The sequence below is a fragment of the Danio rerio genome, chromosome 11 (genome assembly GCF_049306965.1).
Source record: "Danio rerio strain Tuebingen ecotype United States chromosome 11, GRCz12tu, whole genome shotgun sequence".
Classification (NCBI taxonomy): domain Eukaryota; kingdom Metazoa; phylum Chordata; class Actinopteri; order Cypriniformes; family Danionidae; genus Danio; species Danio rerio.
In genome coordinates, this window is record NC_133186.1 from 32,626,352 (window position 1) to 32,649,596 (window position 23,245).

A 23,245-nucleotide genomic window follows, 5' to 3' on the forward strand; every position below is an offset into this window, starting at 1 on the left:
ACAGTATTTATATCTGCTCCATTTGCTCAACATCCGTAGTGTACTGGTCGGCATTACTGTTTCCTGTCATGTCTTATTTGCACTTAATGTTGCACAAACCGCACTTTGCACTCATATTTATAGTCTTATTTTATTTCTTTTTAACTGTAGTTTATCTTATTTTTTTTGTTCTCTAGATTTTTATAGTAGTGCACAGTCCTGTGTTATGCTGTCAATATATGTTGTTTGATGTAGCAGCTTGGTCCTGGAGGAACATTGTTTGGTTTCACTGTATACTGCACGGTATATTGTTGAAATGACAATAAAAGCCAACTTGACTTATATAAAAAGGTGTGCCAATATGCATAGAATTAAACACATCTATTATAATATTACACTATTTTTTTAAATACAATTACATTTTTACTATTATTTTCCTACCATTTATTTATTATTACTATATAGCATTGTATGCGATATCAAGAGGAATAAAACTACGTAATACATATTTACTTCATTTATAATAAATATAATACACAATAATAAGAATAACTGTGAAATCAAATGGCTTAAAATTATTAAATTATTACTAAAATTATATAATATTTTAAAATCACTTAAGATTACTATATAAAAGGTGTGCAAATATGCATATAATTAAATGTATCTATTATAATATTTCACTTTTTATAAAATAACATTTATTTTTTTACTACTATTTTACTATTATTACTATATAGAATTATTTGCAATATCAACAGCAATAATATGTTATATGTATTTAAGATTGACTTCTTATACTTACTCAACATAATACACAATAATAAGAATAACTTTTAAATTAAATAACTACTTAAAAATATTTTTGTAAAATAATGAAAAATCACATAAGATAAAAATGAGTTCAAATATGCATCTAATTAAATCTATTACAATATTTCACTTTATTAAATGAAATTTGCTTTTTGTTATTATTTTACTATTATTACTACACAGAACAATTTGCTCTATCAGCAAAAAAATTATGTAATACATATTTAATGTTTACTTTATATACCTTATAATCAACATACTAAACAATAATAAGAATAACAGTGATAGTAAATGACTACTTAAATCAAAATATTTTAGTAAAATAATGAAAAAAAAAACAGAAAATAATAAGATAACTATATAAAAAGGTGTGCAAATATGCCTATATTTAGATGCATCTATTATAATATTTCATTTTTTCTTTAATAACATTTATTTTTTACTACTATTTTACTATTATTACTGTATAGAATTATTTGCAATATTAAAAGCAATAATATGTTATATTTATTTAAGATTTACTTACTTTATATACCTTATAATCACAATACAATGCACAATAATAAGATTTGTGAATTTAAATGACAACTTAAAAACATTTCAGTAAAATAATGAAAAAACAGAAAAGAATAAGATTATATAAAAATGCAGTGCAAATATGAATATAATTAAACAAATATAATATTTCACTTTTTATTAAATAAAATTACATTTTTACTACTTTTTTACTATTATTAATATATAGAATTATATACGATGTCAACGGCAATAATAATGTTACATATATTTAAAATTTACTTTATATACCTTATAAATAATATAAAACACAAAAATAACTGAAATTAAATTACTACTTAAAATATTTTTGTAAAATGAAAAATCATATAATTTACTTATATAAAATGCATTTTCAAATATGCATACAATTAAATGTTTCACTTTTTATTAAATAAAATTTATTTTGTACAATTTTACTATTATTACTACATAGAATTATATGCAATATTAATAGAAATTGAAATATGTAACACATATTTAATATTTACTTTATATACCTTGTAATCAACATGATACACAATAATAAGTAAATAAATAATAAATAAATAATACAAAACTAAAAAAATAAGATAATTATATAAAATGTGCAAATATGCATATAATAATATTTCACTCTTTATTAAATAAAATTAATTTTGTTACTAATATTTTAATATTAGTACTTAACAGCAGTATAATGCATATTTCGGATTTACTTTATCTGCCTAATACTTATTATAATAAACAATATTAAGTATAACTGTGAAATTAAATAACTAATTAAATACAAATATTTAAACACACACACACACACACACACACACACACACACACACACACACACACACACACACACACACACACACACACACACACACACACACACACACACACACACACACACAATTACAAGAAAATAGCATTGCAGTTCACTAATTGTATTGACTAAAATGAAGCAATACTGGAAAATCTTTCTTGTCCTTTGGTACAGGAACAGCAGGGGGCATCGTGGACTGTCTCTCTGTTGACGCAGAGTGTTCAGATGGGCTTATTCCATTACCTGCAAATAAGAAAGCATATATGCACAGTTCAGTCACAAGGTTTTGTTAAGAAAGCTTAAAAGATATTTTAAACAGGTATACAGGGGGGACACACACCTAAGGAAGTGTGCTTTATGCCTGCAATTACATTAGAAGGTCAGCATTATCAGCATTGTTTCCTAAGCTACTGTTGTGATTTGCACACTAAGACACAATAGAAGCTAGTCAAGCGTGTGAATCAAAAAACACGACTGTGACAATGACTGACAGCAGAACAAAGATCTGACAAGGGAAAGATGACAGGGGTGGAGTGGGTGTTTTATGATGTCTTCAAGAGGGCGTATGACATTTCACATGCCAACACCGCTTCTCTTCAAGAGGGCGAGAGAAAAGAATGGCATGTGATCTCACTAGCGACTAACTAGAGGCACGAACACTAGGATGGTCTGGAAATGGGTTTAGGGCAGGGGTTTAAGCGTTATTACAGGGCAGACCCTCCAGTATCTTGTGATCGAAGGATTTAACGAAATCAAAGAAATGTCATTAAATTTAGAGGAGATTGACATTTTTTTTAATTGCTGTGCAGCATTGGCACTCACAATGCATTGCTTAGAGCTCCAATCTGATTCGTTACTCGTTCGTTGTTTTTAGATGTGGCCAATAATACATTTCCAGTTTGAACTGATCTACACAACGAGGACTTTTACTAAGCAAAGTGCTGTATGTCCGACAGATTGAAATATTCATGTATCTTTCTCTATTTATCCCTTTTAATGCACTTTAATTCTTTTTTATACTCCGCTTTTAATTATTTTATTTAAAGCACTTTGAATTACCATTGTGTATAAAATGTGTAATATAAATAAAATTGGCTTACATACTCCATGTGTAAATGTAAATAAAGCATGCCAGCAGGTTAAGTTAGGTCTCCACAGACTTCAGTGTGTATTTGACAAGCTATGAATTGCTTGATTTGCTGGAACTAGTATCGATGTGTTTCATTTTCTAAAATCTCAAATAAATGTTCTGTGATAAAACACTGACAACGGTGTATTTGGCTTGATGGCAAAGTGCAATTTATCCAAAATAAATAATGTTATAATATATAATAGAGTGTTGTGGTAACGCATTACAAGTAACTTGAGTCACGTAATTACAGTATATTACTTTTCCAGGTAAAAAATAAGTAATAATATTTGAGTCACTTTTTTGAAAATGTAATGTGAGTTACTGTTTAGATTAGACTTTTTTGAATGCATTGAAGAAAAAGAAAAGGGATAGTCTCAATGGACAGTGATTTTACTTAAGACAAATACACAAGTAGCAAACATCTTACTTTAAACTTTCACTAATCTGTAAATACATCATGTAAAGCCAGGAAGTTCTCAGATAACACTATCCTAAAATATTATTTTGCTGTGTTTTTTATAAAGTTAAATGCAGGTGTATGTTATAAAGTGCATTGTTAATTGCAGAACACTTCTAATAAAAAAATAAGTCCTGAAAGAGATCAAGCTTCAGCTCAGCCAGATAATAAATAAATAAATAAATATTAATTTTTTTATTTACAATTTTTTAATACTACCTACAGCCATATACTCTATACAATGTATTGCAGAACTTCTTTTTCTCCATAATTTAGATTCTTATTGTTATTATTATTTTTAAGGTCACAAATGGTTGAGTAAGCATTTCACTATGTATCTTATTGTGTATGACAATTTAAATTTGAAGTCATTCTTGTGTTATTTTATGCATGCATATATATATACAGTATATACAGAATATGATACAGTAAGCTTTATAGGGTTAAGAGATCAACACTTAATTTTCTCCTTCTGTGTTTCCTTTATATAAATATAAATATTCTTTTAAGTTTTGAGGAAAAAGCTGCTATTTCAAATGGCAAAAATCTGAAAACTCACTGCAAAATCCTGGAGGGACTGATTGGGAAAAGTTGAGTTTAATAAGGGACGGGGCCTGTCTTACTGTTTTCTTCCTCATCATGATTTTCCTCATCGTCAAACGAGACTTGAAGCCTCTGGTCGAACTGACTACATATCCCAGCATCCCCCTGGGCTCCCCACAGGCCGTGTTCTTCCTGATGGGTCTCATTACCTAAACTGCTGAGCTTGTATGCAGGCAGTCGAGGAGGTGGAGGTCGAGGAGGGACGCTGGTGGATGATCGAGCAGGGCTTTCGGGTTCCGGGCAGCGCTTTATTGTGCCCTGGTTATTCCTGTCAGGATCAGCAGAGGGACTTTGATGTGGTCCCGGACTGGGCTTTGGCTGGAAACAGCAGGACAAAATTAGCAGCATGCAATCGAACAATACTTTGATAACAAAAAACAAAACAAAAAAACGACACACTTTAGAAGCTGTTGACTGAATTATGATACGTTTTAGGCCAAAATGAGAAATAGACTAAAAATGGTGAAAATAATAACACCACCTATACATAAACAACCCTTTAATATTTAATAATAATTAATTTATAAGTTATAATATTTTCAAAAAATTATTATTGCTATTATTAATACAAATAATAAAGTATTATTATTGATATTATTACTAGAATTATTTAGGAATTTAATGATTCTATGTTGTGATGAATTTCTGATGATCACATTTCTTTCAGTTGTATGCTTATTTGGATGACTTCAATATTATTCTATATGATTTATGGTTATTGTACGCCTATTATTATCTTATGTATGTTGCATTATTATCATCATCTTTGTATGTTTAACCTTTATACGTTTATGAAGCAGCCATGTTCAAGCAGACTGTAGTCTGATGAGAAATACAGAAATACTGTGCAAACACAACCAGAAACAGGAAAAGAATTTTAAAAAACAGGATGTGTAAGTAACGTAACGGGAACAGGTGTATGGAGGTAAAGTCATAAGGGCACTTGCGTTCTGATTCATGTGCAACACACCTGCACACTCAGACACGCACCCATGCCCAGTTGCAATGACTTTCAAAATACTATGACCCTAAAACTACCCATGTGAACTTCAGCTAAACTTAAAGTTGACAGCTCAATCTACAGTGAATAAGATATACTGAGCATTGTTTTTGCTGAAGTGCACACATTTGAAGTAGGAGGGAAAGACCTGATCATGGGTAAGGAGTATCTGGGAGAGTTGAGATCCTATTAGTGGAGAAGTTAATGGAGATGTGATAATGTGTACATTTTAATAGAGAAGTGTATTTATACTGTGTGCTAGCCTACACTTATCAGCGATCGAACAATCTGTCTCTGTTGTTACTAATGCTGTAAAAATAAACTTCTTTGCCTAAAGACTTAAGAGATGTCAGACTTTATTTTTTGAAAACTTTGACTTAGAAACTTAGAAAATATTTTGCAGACCCGAATATATTTTCCACAACAGTATCAGTAAAAATAAACTTATTAAACTAGAATATTTTTTTTTTGACAATTTTATGATTTTTTTAGGGGTGGTTTTATTTTGTATTTGATTAAATGCAGTAAACATTACAAACATTTTCCAGTTTGATCAATTTTAAAATACCATTCATTTCTGTTGTGGCACAGTTTGATTTTTAACATCATTACTATAGTTTTCGGTCTCAGATAATCCTTCAGAAAGTATTCTAGTATGAAGATTTGGTTTATTATTTATGATAAATCACGAAGCATTCATAATCATCAGTGATTAAACTGTTGTTATGTTTATTTTTTTGTTATACTTATTTTTTCAGCATTTTTAAGCAACATAATGTTCAAAAGAACAGTTTTTATTCTAAACATAATATTTTTCTAGCAATTTAAAATGTCTCTAGTATTATTATGATATTACAGTAATGCTTTTATAATAATTTATGGTGATGATGATAACTATCATTATTATTAATTTAATACTAATATTAAATTGTGAAATTAAAAAATAATTAAAATAAATATAAATATATAAAATTATAATTTAAATGTTCCAAAAATCAGATAATAACATTTGACTCTTTAAATAAAATAATAAATAAGTAAATAAACAAATAATAAATCAATAAATTAACAAATAAATAAATAAATTAATTAATTAATTAATGAAAACATTGCATCCAGTGAGACTAAAGAAGAGCGACTCACTGAATTACTGAAAATTATCCATACTTAATTTTGACCAATAGCACTGATTTCTCTAAAAATAACAATAAAAACAGACCCAAACATTACAATGCTGGCAAACCTTGAAAGGTTTCAAGCAATTACACAAATTATTGACTGGGACATTCACCTTGGGAGGAAGAGGTGGAGGGACCTTGGGCCTCATGGTGGAGCTTTTCGTGCTGAGACAAATCAGATATCCAATTAGATGAGTCACATTGCTAATCATTCATGCTAATCATACAACATAATTCGAGGACATTAACAAGATGTTAATGGACCTCTGTGGTTTGTTTCATCTGACACTCCAACACCAACAAGGGTACGATAGAGGACAAAAACACACAACAGACAAACATGCAATCAAATGCACCAGGAATAATACACCCTCTAATAAAGGTTATTATTTACTCACCCGCATGCCATTGTTAAAGATCATTTTTGAAGTACGAAATTCAGCATCGCATCAAGTCAAATTGATTTTTTTGGCCGTCACTAATAACAGCTTTCAGGTTTGCAACATGAGGATGAATAAATTATGACAACATCTTCATTTTTGTATCAATGTATAAGAAAGCTCACTAGTGTGTACACAAGAGTGAAGTGTATGTAATAGAGGTTGTACACAGAGCTGGGTAGTCTGCATATAATTTGTAATCAGTACTGTTTACCAGTACACAACAAAATTTAAAGTCAGCTAAATAATGTATTAAATTAGATCACTCTGTTATGGTAATGTAATCTGACTACTTTTTGGATAACATTTAGATTACTTCTGGGCTAACCTTTATTTGATGTCACATATAATATATAGAATTAATAGAATAATCTAGAATAAGCCTCGACAGCATTTTAAAGCACAAAGTTTGTACAGGCAGTACCTAAAAGTACTAACACTAATAAACCTTGCTGTCAGTGTTTGACCATACTATTTCTAAATTATATGCACTGAAATTTTGGCCACTGATAATTATAGTACGAAAACAGAAAATTCCATTTTGAAATTGCCAATGAGAAAAAAAGTTTCAGAGTGCAGGGTCCACCCAACTCCAAGAAGAATTTTTGGTTTTGGCCATAATTTTAATTTTGGTGCATTTTATGATCTTATGATTTTAATGTATATGTGTATGTAATAGAGGTTGTACACAGAGCTGGGTAATTACTTACAAATTGTAATCAGTACTGTTTACAACTTTAACAACAAAATTTAAAGGCAGTCATTTTTTGGATTAGATTACACATTTATGGTAATGTAATCTGACTACTTTTTGAATTACATTTAGATTACTTTTGTGCTAACCATTTTTTGGTGTTACATATTCTATATACAGTAGTACGTGAAAAAAAAAATCACCAACTTAAGCCTCGACAGTGTTTTAAATCACAACGTTTGTACAGGTAACACCTAAAACACTAACACTAATAAACCAGTGTTTGACGATAGTATTTCTGAATTAAAAGCACTGAAATTTCAGCCACTGAGAATTATCGTCCGAAAATGGAAAATTCCATTTTGAAATTGCCAATGGGAAAAAAAGGTTTCCACCCACCTCCAACATGAATTTTTGGTTTTGGCCATTATTTTCACGTCAGTGCATTTTATTATCTTATGATTTTAAAATGCTAACTTAATATTATAAAAACTTGAAATATATACTACAAACTTTATTTAAAATAAATGAAATTTATAGCAATATCACTGCTACATCAAATATTACATAAAATATTTCGACTAAAATAGTAGAAGTTTGACAAAATCAATTTAAAACATAAAACATTGCAAACTTAAAAAAAACAGCCTAAATAATATATATATATATATATATATATATATATATATATATATATATATATATATATATATATATATATATATATATATTTTTTTTTTTTTTTTTAATTGGGACAATTAAGAATTGTTGACACTGCAATTGTGTAAATTAAACAGAATCATGCAATTCACATGCAAGTATTTTAAATAGTGATCTAATTACAAGTACTTCATTTTCTGAATGTGATTATGCAATCCAGATTACATGTAACCAATTACTACCCAGCTCTGGACGTTCACTAGCATTTGAACTCAGGATATTATAGCAAAAGTAGGTGAACTGCAACATTCATTGCTAAATAAAGGGAAGATGAGATGGTGTTGTCCAGAGAGGACAGAAAACAGATGAAAGACCACGATGCACTGGCAACATTTTCAGGGGATGCTGAAAAGCAGTACGAGAGTTAAAAGAAAAGTCACAAAGAAATACCACAGGCTGTTGCATATTTGCCAAAAAGTCGCCAGTGCATCGTGAGCGTGAAGCGTTTTAACCTCTAGATCAGCAGGAAGAGATTGGCTATAGAATCAGAGGAACTTACTGTTGCAATTCATCATCATGATCATCACCATCATCTTCACCCTCATCATCATCCTCCAAATGAGCCTCATGCCCCCTAATGAGGATCGAGAAGGTTGCGGCGCTCATTCATTGAAGATTAGCAATTTAAAGCAACACTTTGTTCGACTTCCCATGGGTAAGATTGAACGCTAATGGGTCGTTCACACAGGGCATTCTGTGTTGTTTTAATTGCTGCTCTATGCAAATATGCACTAAATAGACTCTTTGTTTGACCTTTGCGACAAGCCATGCTGTTTTTTTAAGCATCACAAGCTATGAGCGCCATTTTTTTAAAGACATCATGCAAAGTTAGTCACTTTGGTTTTCTGCTTTTTAATACACACAAACATTCTGTGTGAACGAGCCCTTGTGCATCAAAATAAAGCACTACAGCAAAGTGATTGTTTTTGTAAGATGAGTACATAAATACTAGGGGTGTAACAGTACATGTTAATAATTAAAACTTTGCCGTTTCACTTGAAAAAAAACAACCTTTTTTACAATATATTTAAATGAAAGACACACACAATATGTTTGCTGCCAAATTGGAATCAGCCAATGAATACTCTTTAATGCTATCGCCATTAGCCAGACAAGTACATCAGGCAAAGTCAGTCACATTGATTTTCTGCTTTTGAATATACACTAATATCCTGTGTGAACGAGCCCTTGTGCGTCAAAATCAAGCACTATAGTGCAAAGTGATTGTATTTGTAAGATGACTACATAAATACTAGCGGAGTAACAGTACATGTTAATAATTAAAACTTTGCCGTTTTACTTAGAAAAAAGAAAAAAAAAGTGCATATGTACAATATTTTAAAATTATAGACAGACAATATATTTGCTGAAAAATTGGAATCAGCCAATGAATACTCTTTAATGCTATCGCTATTAGCCAGATAAGTACATCACGCAAAGTCAGTCACATTGGTTTTCTGCTTTTGAATACACACAAATATCTGGTGTGAACGAGTCCTTGTGTGTCAAAATAAAGCGTTATAGCACAAAAAAAAAAACGATAAATATTACGGGTGTAACAGTACACGATAATATTTAAAACTTTGCCGTTTCACTTAGAAAAAAAGTCAATAAAAGGGCTTATGTACAATATTTTTAAATTATAGATACACAATATATTTTCTGCCAAATTGGATCAACCAATAAATACTCTTAAATGTTATAAGCCAGATAAGAACATTATCAGCCTAATGTATCAATGTCTTTAATATATTAAATAGTATTGATATTACGTGACACACTGCACTCAGCACATGCACACTTTTGAAATGGCTTTATGGAGGAACAATGTTAGAAAAGTTGTAAAGTTGATTTTGTTAAAAAAAGATCTAGATTAGGGGTGCCCAAACTTGGTCCTGGAGGGCCGTGCAAAGTTTAGTTCCACACCTAGGCTAGCTAATCAAGCTGTTACTATTGACATGTTGACTATTGAGTAATAAGAAAATATTAGCTTGCTATATCAAGCAACATGTAACCCTACACCCTAAATCTAACCCTAACCCTAACCCTAACCCTTACCCATGTATGCATAGAATAAGGTGAACACGCTTTCTAGATAAATCCCTGCAGGTGTGTTGAGGCAAGTTGGAGCTAAAATCTGCAGGACACAGGCCCTCCAGGATCAAGTTTGAACACTCCACTCTTTTTTTTTCTAGTTTTTAAAATAAAATCAGTTGTTTAATTCTGTTTGTTTAAATTAAATCAAGATTTACATTCATCTGCTCATACAATTGAAGACAAAATTATTAGCCCTCGGAATTTTTATAATTTTTAAAAAATATTTCCCAGTCGCTTTTTAATGGAGATAAAAAATTTCAACAAGTTTAAATAATTAATTTCTAATAACTAATATCTTTTGTCTTTGTCATGATGACAGCACATATTATTTTACTAGTTATTTTGTAAGATAGAAGTATTCAGCTTAAAATGCAATTTAAGGCTTAACTACTGTCCTTCTAAAACCTAGGTATCCCGATTGGCTCGCAGAGTTATCATGAGTGGACCAATGAGAAGAGGATGGGGGTCGTTTAAGTGCTCAAGTGACGACTCGCACTAGACTGAGGGCAGATCCTTCGTCTCCTGTCTCTGAGGTGTCTTTCTGTGTGTATGACCTGTTCTCTGGTTTGCGTATTTAGACATTATTATAGAGCTAATCATTTTGTCTTCATCTATATATCGGCTTCCAAATGTAAAAGCTTATCGGTATCAGCCAGACTTTCTATATCAACGCATCCTCATCAAACAATGTTTCAATTCCTCTCTGCTGTGCTGAAAGCAGATCAAACATCCTTTGTGTGTACAGTTACACCTAAAATGTAATAAATAATAAATACATGTAATAAATACATCTTTGGTCTGCTGATTCTATGACTTTTTTTTAAGGATGGCTGTTTAAACGAAAGCGTGACAAATTAAAACCAGGACAATTCCGAAACCCAAATCTAGCCATACATCTGGAGTAAATTTAATTTTCGAGGGACTAACCGGTTAATTCCCTCCCCCCCCGAGGAATGGAAAACTAATACTGTGGCAAAAATAACACAGATCTCCAACACAGCATTGCCAAGCAAATCAGCCTTTGGTTCCACTCGGACAAGCACAAAAGGGCAAGGTTAGGTCACATCAAATATTGATCAGATGAAAAACCAGCTATGCAGAGAGAGAGGGAGAGAGAGAGAGAGAGAGAGAGAGAGCGAGCATGGGTAGAGTTTGACAGAGCAGCAAAAAGATGGAAAGATACAGAGAGATAGAGAGAGAGAGGGAGGAAAGCAAAGAAAAGACAGAGCACAGGAGTGAAGGACACAAACAAAGCACAGGCATTATACCTCTGCTGCAGCTCTTCTTCAACAGATTTCAAGAGGCTCCTGTGAAGAAAAAGGTGCAGGAAAATCAAAGCTGGTAACAGGTGACTCATTGGGTTTGAAAACACATGACAAACAGTTTTATAACACATCAAGGGATCCATTAGCCTTCATTGATTTGAGCCTAAATAAACAAGCATTTATTGCTAATTTGTCTCTCATGACACTGGGAAAGAGTCCAATGTTTAGCTGTTACAGTTTAAGAGAACGTCTGCGTCTGACTGTCTAGGACCACTGTTCAAAAGTTGTTTATCTACACTGCACTTAAATTATTGAAGAGCACTGGACTAAAAGAGTTTTTTTGTACGGCAGTAGATAAATACTAGCTTTGCATTTTCACAGAAAACACCAGCAAGGCAGCTTTTAGATTTTTTTCAGTGCCTTGAAATGCTGCACCAGAGAAAACACACATTTTTAGTCCTGTTTTAGTTTTCACTCTGTCCCAAAGATATAAAACAGAAGATCCAATTGAAGATCAGTATGCACTATTATGATCGCATTAGTACTTCGATTACGTCTCGTAAAGTGCGAGAAGTATGAGGTGATGCGAGTAAAACTGTTGATCCATTTAGCCGGAAGTGTCAAACTACAAGATTTACATGTTTCTAAACGTTTTATAACTTCTAAACACAATTTTATCATTGTTTTGAAGCACACTAGCTTATAGGTATCCTGAAAACTAACAATACTAATGCTAACATCTAAACAACTTTCATGGAACCATTAAAACTATTTCACAGGCTTACATTAATATAATAACCAAACATTCACTTAAAAACTATAACCCTTACAAAAGCCAAAGTTAGTTGAACTAAACAATTCCTGATTTAAAATTACAAATATAAGAGAGAGAGAGAGAGAAAGAGAAAGAGAGAGAGAGAGACATGATTGATTTCTCCACCACAAAGCCAAGGCTGCATAGGCTACATAGTTACATAGTTCTCCTTGTTTTTTAGTTATTAGTCATTCACTAAATTCACGGTACACCAAGTTCTTCCCCACTTGAGTTTTCTTAAAAATAAAGTGTATAATAAAACTTTTGAAAATAATGTTTAAGATGTGCACTCAACCAGTCACATCAGAAGCTACAAAAAGATGTCACTTTCGATTTACTTTCATCTTAGCACTCCCATATATCGGGAACTTTTTTCAAAACAAAAATCAATCAATCAATCAATCGAGAGAGAGAGAGAAAGAGAGAGAGCGATTATTTGATTAATTGCATCACTCAATTGATGATCTCAGCATCAAAATGAAAATGAATATTCTCTCAATTTCTCAGTGAATATAGGTCATGTATTTTGATGCATTTAAACAAAACAGATTTATTAAACAGATATATTTATTAAAATTATATTTTAGTCACCAAACATATTTAGAAATAGAAAGATAATACAATTAAATACAAGCAAAATATTGCAAAAATAAATTATAACCTACTAAATAAAATTTTAAAAACTACATTCTTTCAATTTTTTTGCTTCTCTTTATTTTTCTCCTTTATATATATGTGTATATATATAAATATATATATATATATATATATATATATATATATATATATATATACATACACACACACACACACACACACACACACACACACACACACATATATACATACATACATATATACACACACACACATATATATATATAGATAGATAGATAGATAGATAGATACACACACACACACACATATATATATATATATATATATATATATATATATATATATATATATATATATATATATAAATATATAAATATATATATATATATATATATATATATATAAATATATATATATATAAATATATATATAAATATATATATATATATATATATATATATATATATATATATATATATATATATATATATATATATATATATATATATATATATATATATATAAAATAGTAATTGGATTCCAATTAACATTACTTATCGGCTAACTATCGGTAATAACAACTGATAACTAAAATCAAGTCAAATTAAAACACTTTTTCAGCTGCATTTTAAATGTTTCCAGCATTATACATATTTACCTAAATAAACATATTCATTACATTATATCAGATGCTTATCATTATTGTATTCTAAAGTATAGCATAGTATTCTGAGAAAATTATTTGATCGCATGTTTGGCCAACCTTGAAAGACTGTAATTTACTCTCTTAAATGTCATTTACTTGCATCCAAAATACATAATTTGTCATGTTAAATTTATATTAATTTTAATTCCAGAAATTGCAGATAAAAAGGACAGAGAGATCACACTACAGGCATGAGCCCAGAGATTTCATTTATGCTAAATCAAAATGATTATTTTCAATTTGTTTAAATAGCAAGATAAATTATTACGAATGCCACACAATTACCTTTTAAAGCTGTTTCAAGCACTTTATCCAACATTTAAGCACTTTTCAAACCTTGAAAAACTAGATTAAAGTTTTCAAAGATTCAACTATTTTTTTTTACTTCCTGTACAAACCCTGCATATCTGAAAAATTGCCATATTGTTGGATTCTAGTTAACATGCTAATCCTGTTAATTTAGGAATAAGATTGTGTGGGTGTTTGAATCAAGATCACAATCTTTATTTAGATCCTTCAGCAACTTTGTAGAAGGTGCTAATAACTTCAAGCAACTTGCTAAAAGAACTAAATTAACGCTTGTTGATATTTATTGTTATATAAAGTACAGTGCACCTGGCAACCAGTGCGAAATTACATGTCTGTATTCATTGTACATTGTTCTTTAGTATTAAGGTTCCTCTGAGTGTGCCAGTTTAGGTTCAGTTTAAAACACAGTTCAGATTTTTTAATTATAATGTGTTACAAAGTGTCATGTTGGAGTCATGTACACAGCTCGCTGTTTTAGGGGAGTGTTGCTTCACATGAAAATTTGTTTCAGCTTCCCGCCTAACGTAACAAGGGGGCGGAACCAAGAGCTCACCCGCTCTCTGTTTGCAACAGACAGGCAGACTGAGAGAAGGAGCGGGAGTGAGAGGATCAGCATTCAGCCGTACATGTACGATTTGGACACAGACCAACCAGAGAGTACAAAATCATTTGTGTCTTTGTATAGTTTAACAGCCAACTGTGTGCTAGTTTCAAGTGCTGAGCTTGTACACCGAGACTAATAACCACGCACACTGAATTAACTTTGACTGAGGCACCGGATGCGCCGCGACACGGCATACCAGACACTCTCTGTGGCGCGGCAGAAACATGAAGTGTCCCGAATCGTCGCGCCATGCATTTTAGAACTCTAAACACAGGTTTCCATCAGGGCACACACAACGGTGCCCCAAGACTTGAAGCGCCCCCGCGTGCACCACGAAAGAAACACCCAACCAGAATTCCAAAATGCATGAGCGGAGTTTCTAGTGTGCGACTTGCAGGCAAGTTTGTTATTTTATTTCCAATGGAGAGACACGCACATGAGGTAACGTGCTTGCACTTTTCCAGCTGCACCTAGTTAAGATCACAGAGAGCTTCTGTGAAAGTGAGAAATGCAAACGGCTGAAGTTTAAAGCAATAAAAAGTACACGTTTGCAAACCTACCTAAAGATACAACCAATAATTTCGATTAGAGCGATAATGTGGAGAATATTGATCTTGTGTTGAGCCCAATGAGCCTTGCATCTAAAAACAGAGCAAGGATGTTCCTTTAGTGATTTCGCTTTGACTGGCGCTGAAAATAGCGGACGTGAAACGACAAACTGAGGATTAGGTGACGTGCACCTGTCAATCAATATTGGTGGGCGGGGGGACCGCACTCCTACGTCAAGTTGCTGTCGCTCTGAAAATCACTCCAATTGGTCCATCGTTTTTATGTTGTTAAATTGAAAAAAAAAAAAAAAAAAAAAAAAGCACTGGGTGTGTTTATATCAACCCAATATATTGGTCTATACACTATACTTACACACATGTCTGTCCAAACAGCTTGAAAAGTAGATTTTTTACGATAGGTGCCCTTTAATATCCATTTATGCAGATAATACTACTTCAATGTTCCAGTTACACTTTCAATAATGAATCAAACAGGCTGCTAACAGGCTGATTGGTGCAGCCATGCATGGGTCTGATTGTACAAGCATGTATGAGAGCTCATAAATGCTGAACGGGTGTCTCTCATAGAGCTCTGGACCCATCTGTTGATGAGCGGGAGAGCAACACCTCTGAGCACATGCGCAGGCGCTCACACAAACACAGAGCGAGCGGTTTCACTGGCACTCCATCTGGTGTACTCGACCTTCTGTTCACTATATGGCAAACACTGTCAACAAGGCGCAAGGTTGTGTGCGTATTAGAGAGAAACGACAGTCATGTAGATAATTCGCAAGCTACCTGAAACAGAAAGTGTCGCAGAGGTGAGACAGGAATGTCAGATTTCAGCTAAATGAATATACGAGAATCTGAAGCGTCTCTCTGAACTTTAAATGAACTCTCTTGTAAAACAGGGAACGCCAAACATTAACAAAACTGTTTGACATACAATTTAACTTAATGTAAGCTGGAAACACAATGATGTATCTGACACATGTTAACAAATTGCTAAAACCTGCTGACAATGTGTTAACAACTAATAGATTGTGATGTCTGTTAGTTGATCCATTTTAAACTGTTTTCAGACCATAAACTATGACAGCAACATGCTAAATTATGTTAAAGACTAGCTAGAACATGGCACTAACATGGTAGATCATGCTAACATTGAGCTACACACATGCTAGTCATATGCTACAACATGACAGGATATTTGAATTTAAGCTGAAAACAATAATGTAGTGTTAAAACAATATTTTCAGACTCTTTGTGCTTTATTAATGTACTGTAGAAATATATATGCGAGTGACATGCTAAAACAGGGTACAAATGTGACAAAACATGCTAACAAGAAGCTAAAACATGGTAACAACTGGTAAAAACCTATCTATCTATCTATCTATCTATCTATCTATCTATCTATCTATCTATCTATCTATCTATCTATCTATCTATCTATCTATCTATCTATCTATCTATCTATCTATCTATCTATCTATCTATCTATCTATCTATTTGTCTGTCTATCTATCTATCTATCTGTCTGTCTGTCTGTCTGTCTGTCTGTCTGTCTGTCATGACAACAAAATGCTAAATTGTTAACAATGCTTGCTGCTTGCTGGTAAGCAACATGCTAAAACCTGCAGACAATGTTACCACAAGTAATTGTGTTGTCTATTAATTCATCAGACCGTAAACTATGATAACAACATGCTAAATTATGTTAAAGACTAGCTAGAACATGGCACCAAGATGGTAGATCATGCTAATGATGAGCTACAAACATGCTAGTCATATGCTACAAAATGACAGGAAATATGAATTTAAGCTGAAAACACGATGTAGTGTTAAAACCATATTTTCAGACTCTTTGTGCTTTATGTACTGTAGAAATATATATACGAGTGACATGCTAAAACAGGGTACAAAACATGCTAACAAGAAGCTAAAACATGGTAATAACTGGTATCTATCTATCTATCTATCTATCTATCTATCTATCTGTCTGTCTGTCTGTCTGTCTGTCTGTCTGTCTGTCTGTCTGTCTGTCTGTCTGTCTGTCTGTCTGTCTGTCTGTCTGTCTGTCTGTCTGTCTGTCTGTCTGTCTTGACAACAAAATGCTAAATTGTTAACAATGCTTGCTAAATGACACATGTAAGCAACTTGCTCAAACCTGCTGACAATGTGTTACCACAAGTAATAGATTGTGTTGTCTATTAATTCATCAGACCGTAAACTATGGTAACAACATGCTAAATTATGTTAAAGGCTAGCTAGAACATAGTACTGACATGGTAGATCATGCTAACAATGAGCTACAAACATGCTAGTCATATGCTAAAACATGACAGCAGATTCTTAAATGACAATGTAACAAAAACACATTAAATTATAATTAAAAACCATGCTAAACCTTGGCACATATTTGGCAAAACATCCTTGTATGAGATGAGATGATTTATTAAACTTATATTCATTATTAAAAGCTAAAAGTTTTACCAGGCTTTCTTAAGCCAGCTTTAAAGTTTGTCTTGCCATAATTGTTTTTGATCTACATTTCGAACAATTCTTAATTTTTCCAAATCCTGTTTTTTGGATGCAATGGCAAAGCTTTGTTTTTATTTAACAAAACTTACTTATTTCCTCCCAAGATGGAGCCTTTAGGGGATCCCTGTTCATAATCCATCTGCAAATCCTAAAATAAAGAGAACAGAAGTCACAAAGACCATAACTTAATCTTCAATAATAAAAGAAATATGCAAAATAAAGATGTTTAGACAGGGACTTGGCTGCATTCATGCACATGTCAAAAGATACATAAAAATGAATGGAAAGTCCTGCATGACATGGTGTTGGCACATCAGATATGAACTCTAGGGCATTATGAAATTAGTGCTTACTATTAATCCACACATGCGGCAACATTACAGTTGTACACTTTCATGGTTTATTAGTGAGGGAAAATGATGAAAGAGATGATGACATGAACATTATATTAGATCTACATCAGCAAGCAAACACACATCTTGACACAATTATCTGTGATTTCTTTCTTAAGCTTGTAAGTTGTTATTAGATGTTTACATTTGTGTGATCTTAAATCATAAAATATATATTATTAGGAATGATTAAGTTGTTTAGTGAAAGTCAGTGGGGTTTAACACAGAAATGGCATTAACAAAGCAAAAGTATAAAACACACACACACACACACACACACACACACACACACACACACACACACACACACACACAGAGACACATTGCAAATTATCTTTTGGTGGCAACAAAAAAAAAAAAAGAAAGAAAGAAAGCCATGTGTCGAAAAAATGTCTTGGACTTTTAGGGCTCTATTTTAATGATCTAGGCGCAAAGTGCATGGCACAAAAAGCATAAAGGGTGTGTCCGAATCCATATTTGCTATTTTAAAAACAGAAAAATATGCTCTGCGCCCCAGCACATGGTCTAACAGGGGATGTGCTTCATCTCTCAAAGAGTTATGGGTGTGTTTTGAGCATAACATGCAGTAAAACAATCAGAGTCTCATCTCCCATTCCCTTTAAGAGTCAGTTGTGTTGTGCCATGGCCTCCTCAGTTCAGCCTTTTTACTTTACTTTTACTCCTTTACTTTCGTATTTAAGGAAACGGTGCTGTATGTACTTCACTGAAAACATCCATTAGCCTACATATTTAATTTCATTTGTTAAGCGCAAAGATTTGTTTTAAAATTATTTCTAAATTCAATTCTAATTTCCAGCAATCCAATAAATGAACAATAATAAAGAAGTGTGGTTAAAAAACTGAGTTACATCCAAACACGTGTCCTTATGTCCCTTATGATCATGCATGCAGAACGTCTCCAGAACCCAATAGGTGGACAAATCTAAACTTGTTTTTAATAAAAAGAAATATAAATATGCATATAATAAATAATGCAGCGAATAACAAAAACATTATACAAATGCATATTGTCATAAATAAACTGAAAACTGGATTTGAGACCAGCTTTTAGTTGCTCAATGGCACAGTCATGAGTCCACAAAGTGCTGCAAATGGATTTGTTATTTAAACAACCTGGTGGGTGGATAACATAAAAATTAAGGTTGCGCTGGTCTGAAAATAGCAACAAATCACGCTATACACATCTTGTACCTTATTGCGCCGGGTGTATGATTGGGCCCTTAAAGGTAATAGTGTTGCAAACAATATTCAGTTTTTTCACACAGGCTCCTTGTTTCGCTACACACAATAGGAGCCACGTGTTTTAAATGTATTTACCCTGTATATGTTTTTTGACTCTCAAAGTATTTAGAGATCACAAAGAGCCACAATTTCACCTAAATTAGTCTTTAAAGGGATAGTTCATCCAAAAATTAAACCTACTATTCACTCCAGTTTGCTCCTAATCTTTGTTGACTTTAATAGTTGATAAAAAACTATTCTTATGGAAGTCAATGGTCAGCTTTCTTCAAAATGTTTTCAGCTAAAACAGGTTTGTGACAAGTGGGAGACGAAGGCCCAATCCCAATTCTACCCCTTAGCCCTTCCCGTTACCCCCACCGCTCGTTTTACACGTTCACATGAAGGGGTAGGGGTGTACCAGTTCTCTAGATAGATAAGAACAAGAATGTTGTTTTTGTGTGTTAATATAGATGAATATGACCATGGTGTAAATGCACAGTACAGTTATGATCTTATTGCCGCATTATATCGTTATGATAACATAATATTGTTGCCTTCAGTGATTTCCTGAAGATAAATACTAAAAAAAATAACTCAACTGGAAAACCTACAGCAGTCCCAATCGTCGATCTCATATGAAGCAAGAAATTGCAATGACATACGATGACGTGTGCAGGTGTAGTAGTGCTGTCCCAGTTCTAAGGGGTAAATTTTGAGGCCCTTCCCCATCACACTCTGTTTCAAGGGCCAAAGGGAAGGGGTAGGGGTACAAAAATAGAATTGGGGTTGAGCCTGAATGACAAGTAAATTTTCAGTTTTGAGAGAACTATCCCTTTAATCTTCTAATGGAGATGAAAATAAAGTAAATCAGTAAATGAATAGCCCATTCTAACATTTAGCTGAACTGTCCCATTAATATCTTAAGTTCTGACTTTTTGTACTGAAATACAATTATAAATGTTGGTTGCACAAGACTGCTGGAAAAGAAATCAATTCAAACGGCTCACAATGTTGTACTCTTAATTAGAGCATTGTGGGTGGATGGGACCATGTGCGATCTCTCCTCCCACTCGCCAATATGATCATTCAAGCAGGCAATGACTGGAAATAGCTTGGTGCTCATGAATTAATGGAATCATCAAACCGAGGCAGTATCTATTAAATACAGTACCTCACACATTCAAAAAGTGTGTTGAGAGAAACATTTCAGGACTTGTTTTCAACCTAATGCCTGTCTGTAAAGTGCTGTCAATGTCCACAATTGCAACACTCCCCTCAGTGTGTGGAGATAATGCGTTTACAGTAAATAATTAAATCTCAGAATGGAAGCTAGAAAATGAGCTAACATCATCTTAACACGTCATGATGACCAGCTGAAAAAGTAAACAAGGATAATTCAGCTTGGAGTTAGCAGGACTATAAGAGGACCAGGCCTATTTATAGTTTAATTTTAAAATTTAGATTTTAGCAATTTACTGAATCAAATAGGAAAAGAAGAGATAACCACACTGACTTGCCCTATCTGTATTCCCTCATGTCCATGTATTTATTTAAAGTTCCATCAAACCCCCCTCTTTTGGTCTCTCAGATTAAAAAAAAAAAAATGCTTCATGATGGGCATGGAGCTCTGTGAGCAGAGGGAGGAGTGGCCATGGCCGGCAGAGCAGGGGAAAAAGAGGGGAGCGAACAACTGTTGTCAATTGGCTCACAAAATGAGACAAAAACTGTGAAGAGACCCATGATTTTATAGTTTACAAAGGTAAAATTAAAAGAAATAAAATTTAATCATAAATGGATTGCAAACAACATCAGCTCAACGCACTGCAAACATATTCTCACCTTTATTGATAAAATATTTTCTTCTAAAAAAAATATCATCTTGAATCACTTTAATACTCCTAGGAGGTAATACATTCCAAGCAACAGAGCTAGTATACAACAAAACTATTTCTTCCAATAACCCTCTTACATCTCTAAGGATAAATGTTCCTTGTAATTTTTGGTTTTGCAAATAGTTTTTGCATTCCTTGAAGAATATACTACAGGTAAAAAATTATAATGTGTGTTTAATCAACAGTGCAGAGTTACCTTTATTTACTGCTTTTGACTTTTTCGATGACCCTAATATTTCTCTATGACCTAAAACAAATGTCCTTATACTGTAAAATAATGCTAGAACTTAAAATAAATGTTCTTTTAAAGGGATACACTGTAAAAAATTCTTGAGCTCCACACAATCAATTTTTGATGGAACAACATGAAGGCATTAAGTTAACTTGATATTTGTTTTTACAAATTAAAGTGTATTGAAAAAAAAATTAAGCCCATATTATACATGAAAAAGGGTCATATTTCGGTTATAAGGGTCTCCAACAACATACTGATATGCATGCAAGGTCAAAAAACCCTTTCAGGGTCTTATAATCTGCAATTATTTTTACCTAATTTTCCCAGCGACTCCCATATGAATCGTTCAGTGATTCATTTGTTCCCAAACCCCTCCTTAGCGTGAAGCTAATCTGCGCTGATTGGACTGATGACAGCCTGTTTTGATTGGTCGACTGTGTTTAGCATGAGACAAATGCCCAGCGCGAGACAAATGGCCAGCGCTGTTTGTCAAGCCCCCGGGTCCCCAACATTGGTATAGGATCCGATCGCAGCGGACGCCCGAAACACACTTCAGAGCAAAACTTACTCAACAGTGTTATTCAGACACCTTACCACCAAAAGCAGTGTAGACAAACACCAGCACATTGCTCTATTCTTAACTATGACACACTTTCAGTATTAATCCACGTGTGTAGGAACATCTGACGGTGGCCATAGCAACGACAAACGGCAGTGGACCACTAGCTCTCAAAAGCATTTAAATCCGTAAACAAAGCAGCACGCGTCGCGTTTTCAACGTGGCATTAGATGCGATATGAGAATATAAAGAGTTAACCCGATAACATTACAGTACAAGCGGTTACAAGTAACAAAACACAATTAAATACATAATTTGCAAGCTAGAGAAAACAATGAGACAGCCTTTTACTTACACTTACGAAATGTGCCACTGGCCAGGTCTGATTTCATTAATTATCTTTCGTTTTGGAGCTCTTTTTCCTTCTTAGCTGTAATTTAGATCATTTCTATTTGCAATTATTGCTATGGCACCTCTTGCGTAAAATGTTATATGTTCTCAGGGCTTACCTGTACTCTGTTTTGCCCAAAGATCACATCCCCACCCAGCCAGGGGGATGTAGCGCTCACCAGCGCTTCTCCTCAGCATGCAGCAGGCTGCCTTTGTGCCTAATAAACAGGCCTTATTTTCAACTCTTTCTTACTATTGTTTTGCTATTTGGAATAACCTAAAACAACCGAATACTTTTTCTGTGTTTTCATATAATCAATAAGGTGATTAGTTTTCTGGATATATACATAAAGAAATTAATTAGTTAACGTGGCTTTATATTTACAGTATATTATATTAATATTTTTTATTATATATAAATATATATAATAATTATTAAGTTGATGGTGTAACCCGCAGGCTATTAAACCTATAGTTTGACTACAGTTCACATTGTTCAATCTGTAAAAACTGTTACTGCAATAATAAATAGATCAAAAAAATATTATAAGAATATTAAGACTTTATAAAATGTCAAATTATACAAACAAATACAAATATCTACATACAGGCTATATACAGGAATTCAATACCTTTTAAGACTTTTTTTAAAGACTCTTT

The 23,245-nt window shown here is 32.9% G+C and overlaps 1 protein-coding gene across 19 annotated transcripts in view; it reads right to left on the minus strand.

The window, feature by feature from the left end:
* map4k3a (mitogen-activated protein kinase kinase kinase kinase 3a) overlaps positions 1 to 23,245 on the minus strand; it is a 143,532-nt gene that overhangs the window by 24,541 nt on the left and 95,746 nt on the right. For 6 of the 19 annotated variants that reach the window (XM_073916889.1, XM_073916888.1, XM_068224369.2 and 3 more), the window contains 6 exons: positions 17,965 to 18,023; positions 11,736 to 11,774; positions 8,870 to 8,944; positions 6,630 to 6,681; positions 4,488 to 4,656; positions 2,292 to 2,389 (listed from right to left, as the gene is read on the minus strand). In XM_073916889.1, coding sequence (XP_073772990.1) covers positions 2,292 to 2,389; positions 4,488 to 4,656; positions 6,630 to 6,681; positions 8,870 to 8,944; positions 11,736 to 11,774; positions 17,965 to 18,023 — 492 coding nt within the window. Of the gene's footprint in view, positions 1 to 2,291; positions 2,390 to 4,358; positions 4,657 to 6,629; positions 6,682 to 8,869; positions 8,945 to 11,735; positions 11,775 to 17,964; positions 18,024 to 23,245 lie in introns of all 19 variants that reach the window. The other 13 variants (XM_073916884.1, XM_073916880.1, XM_009306127.5 and 10 more) reach the window with 3 other exon arrangements.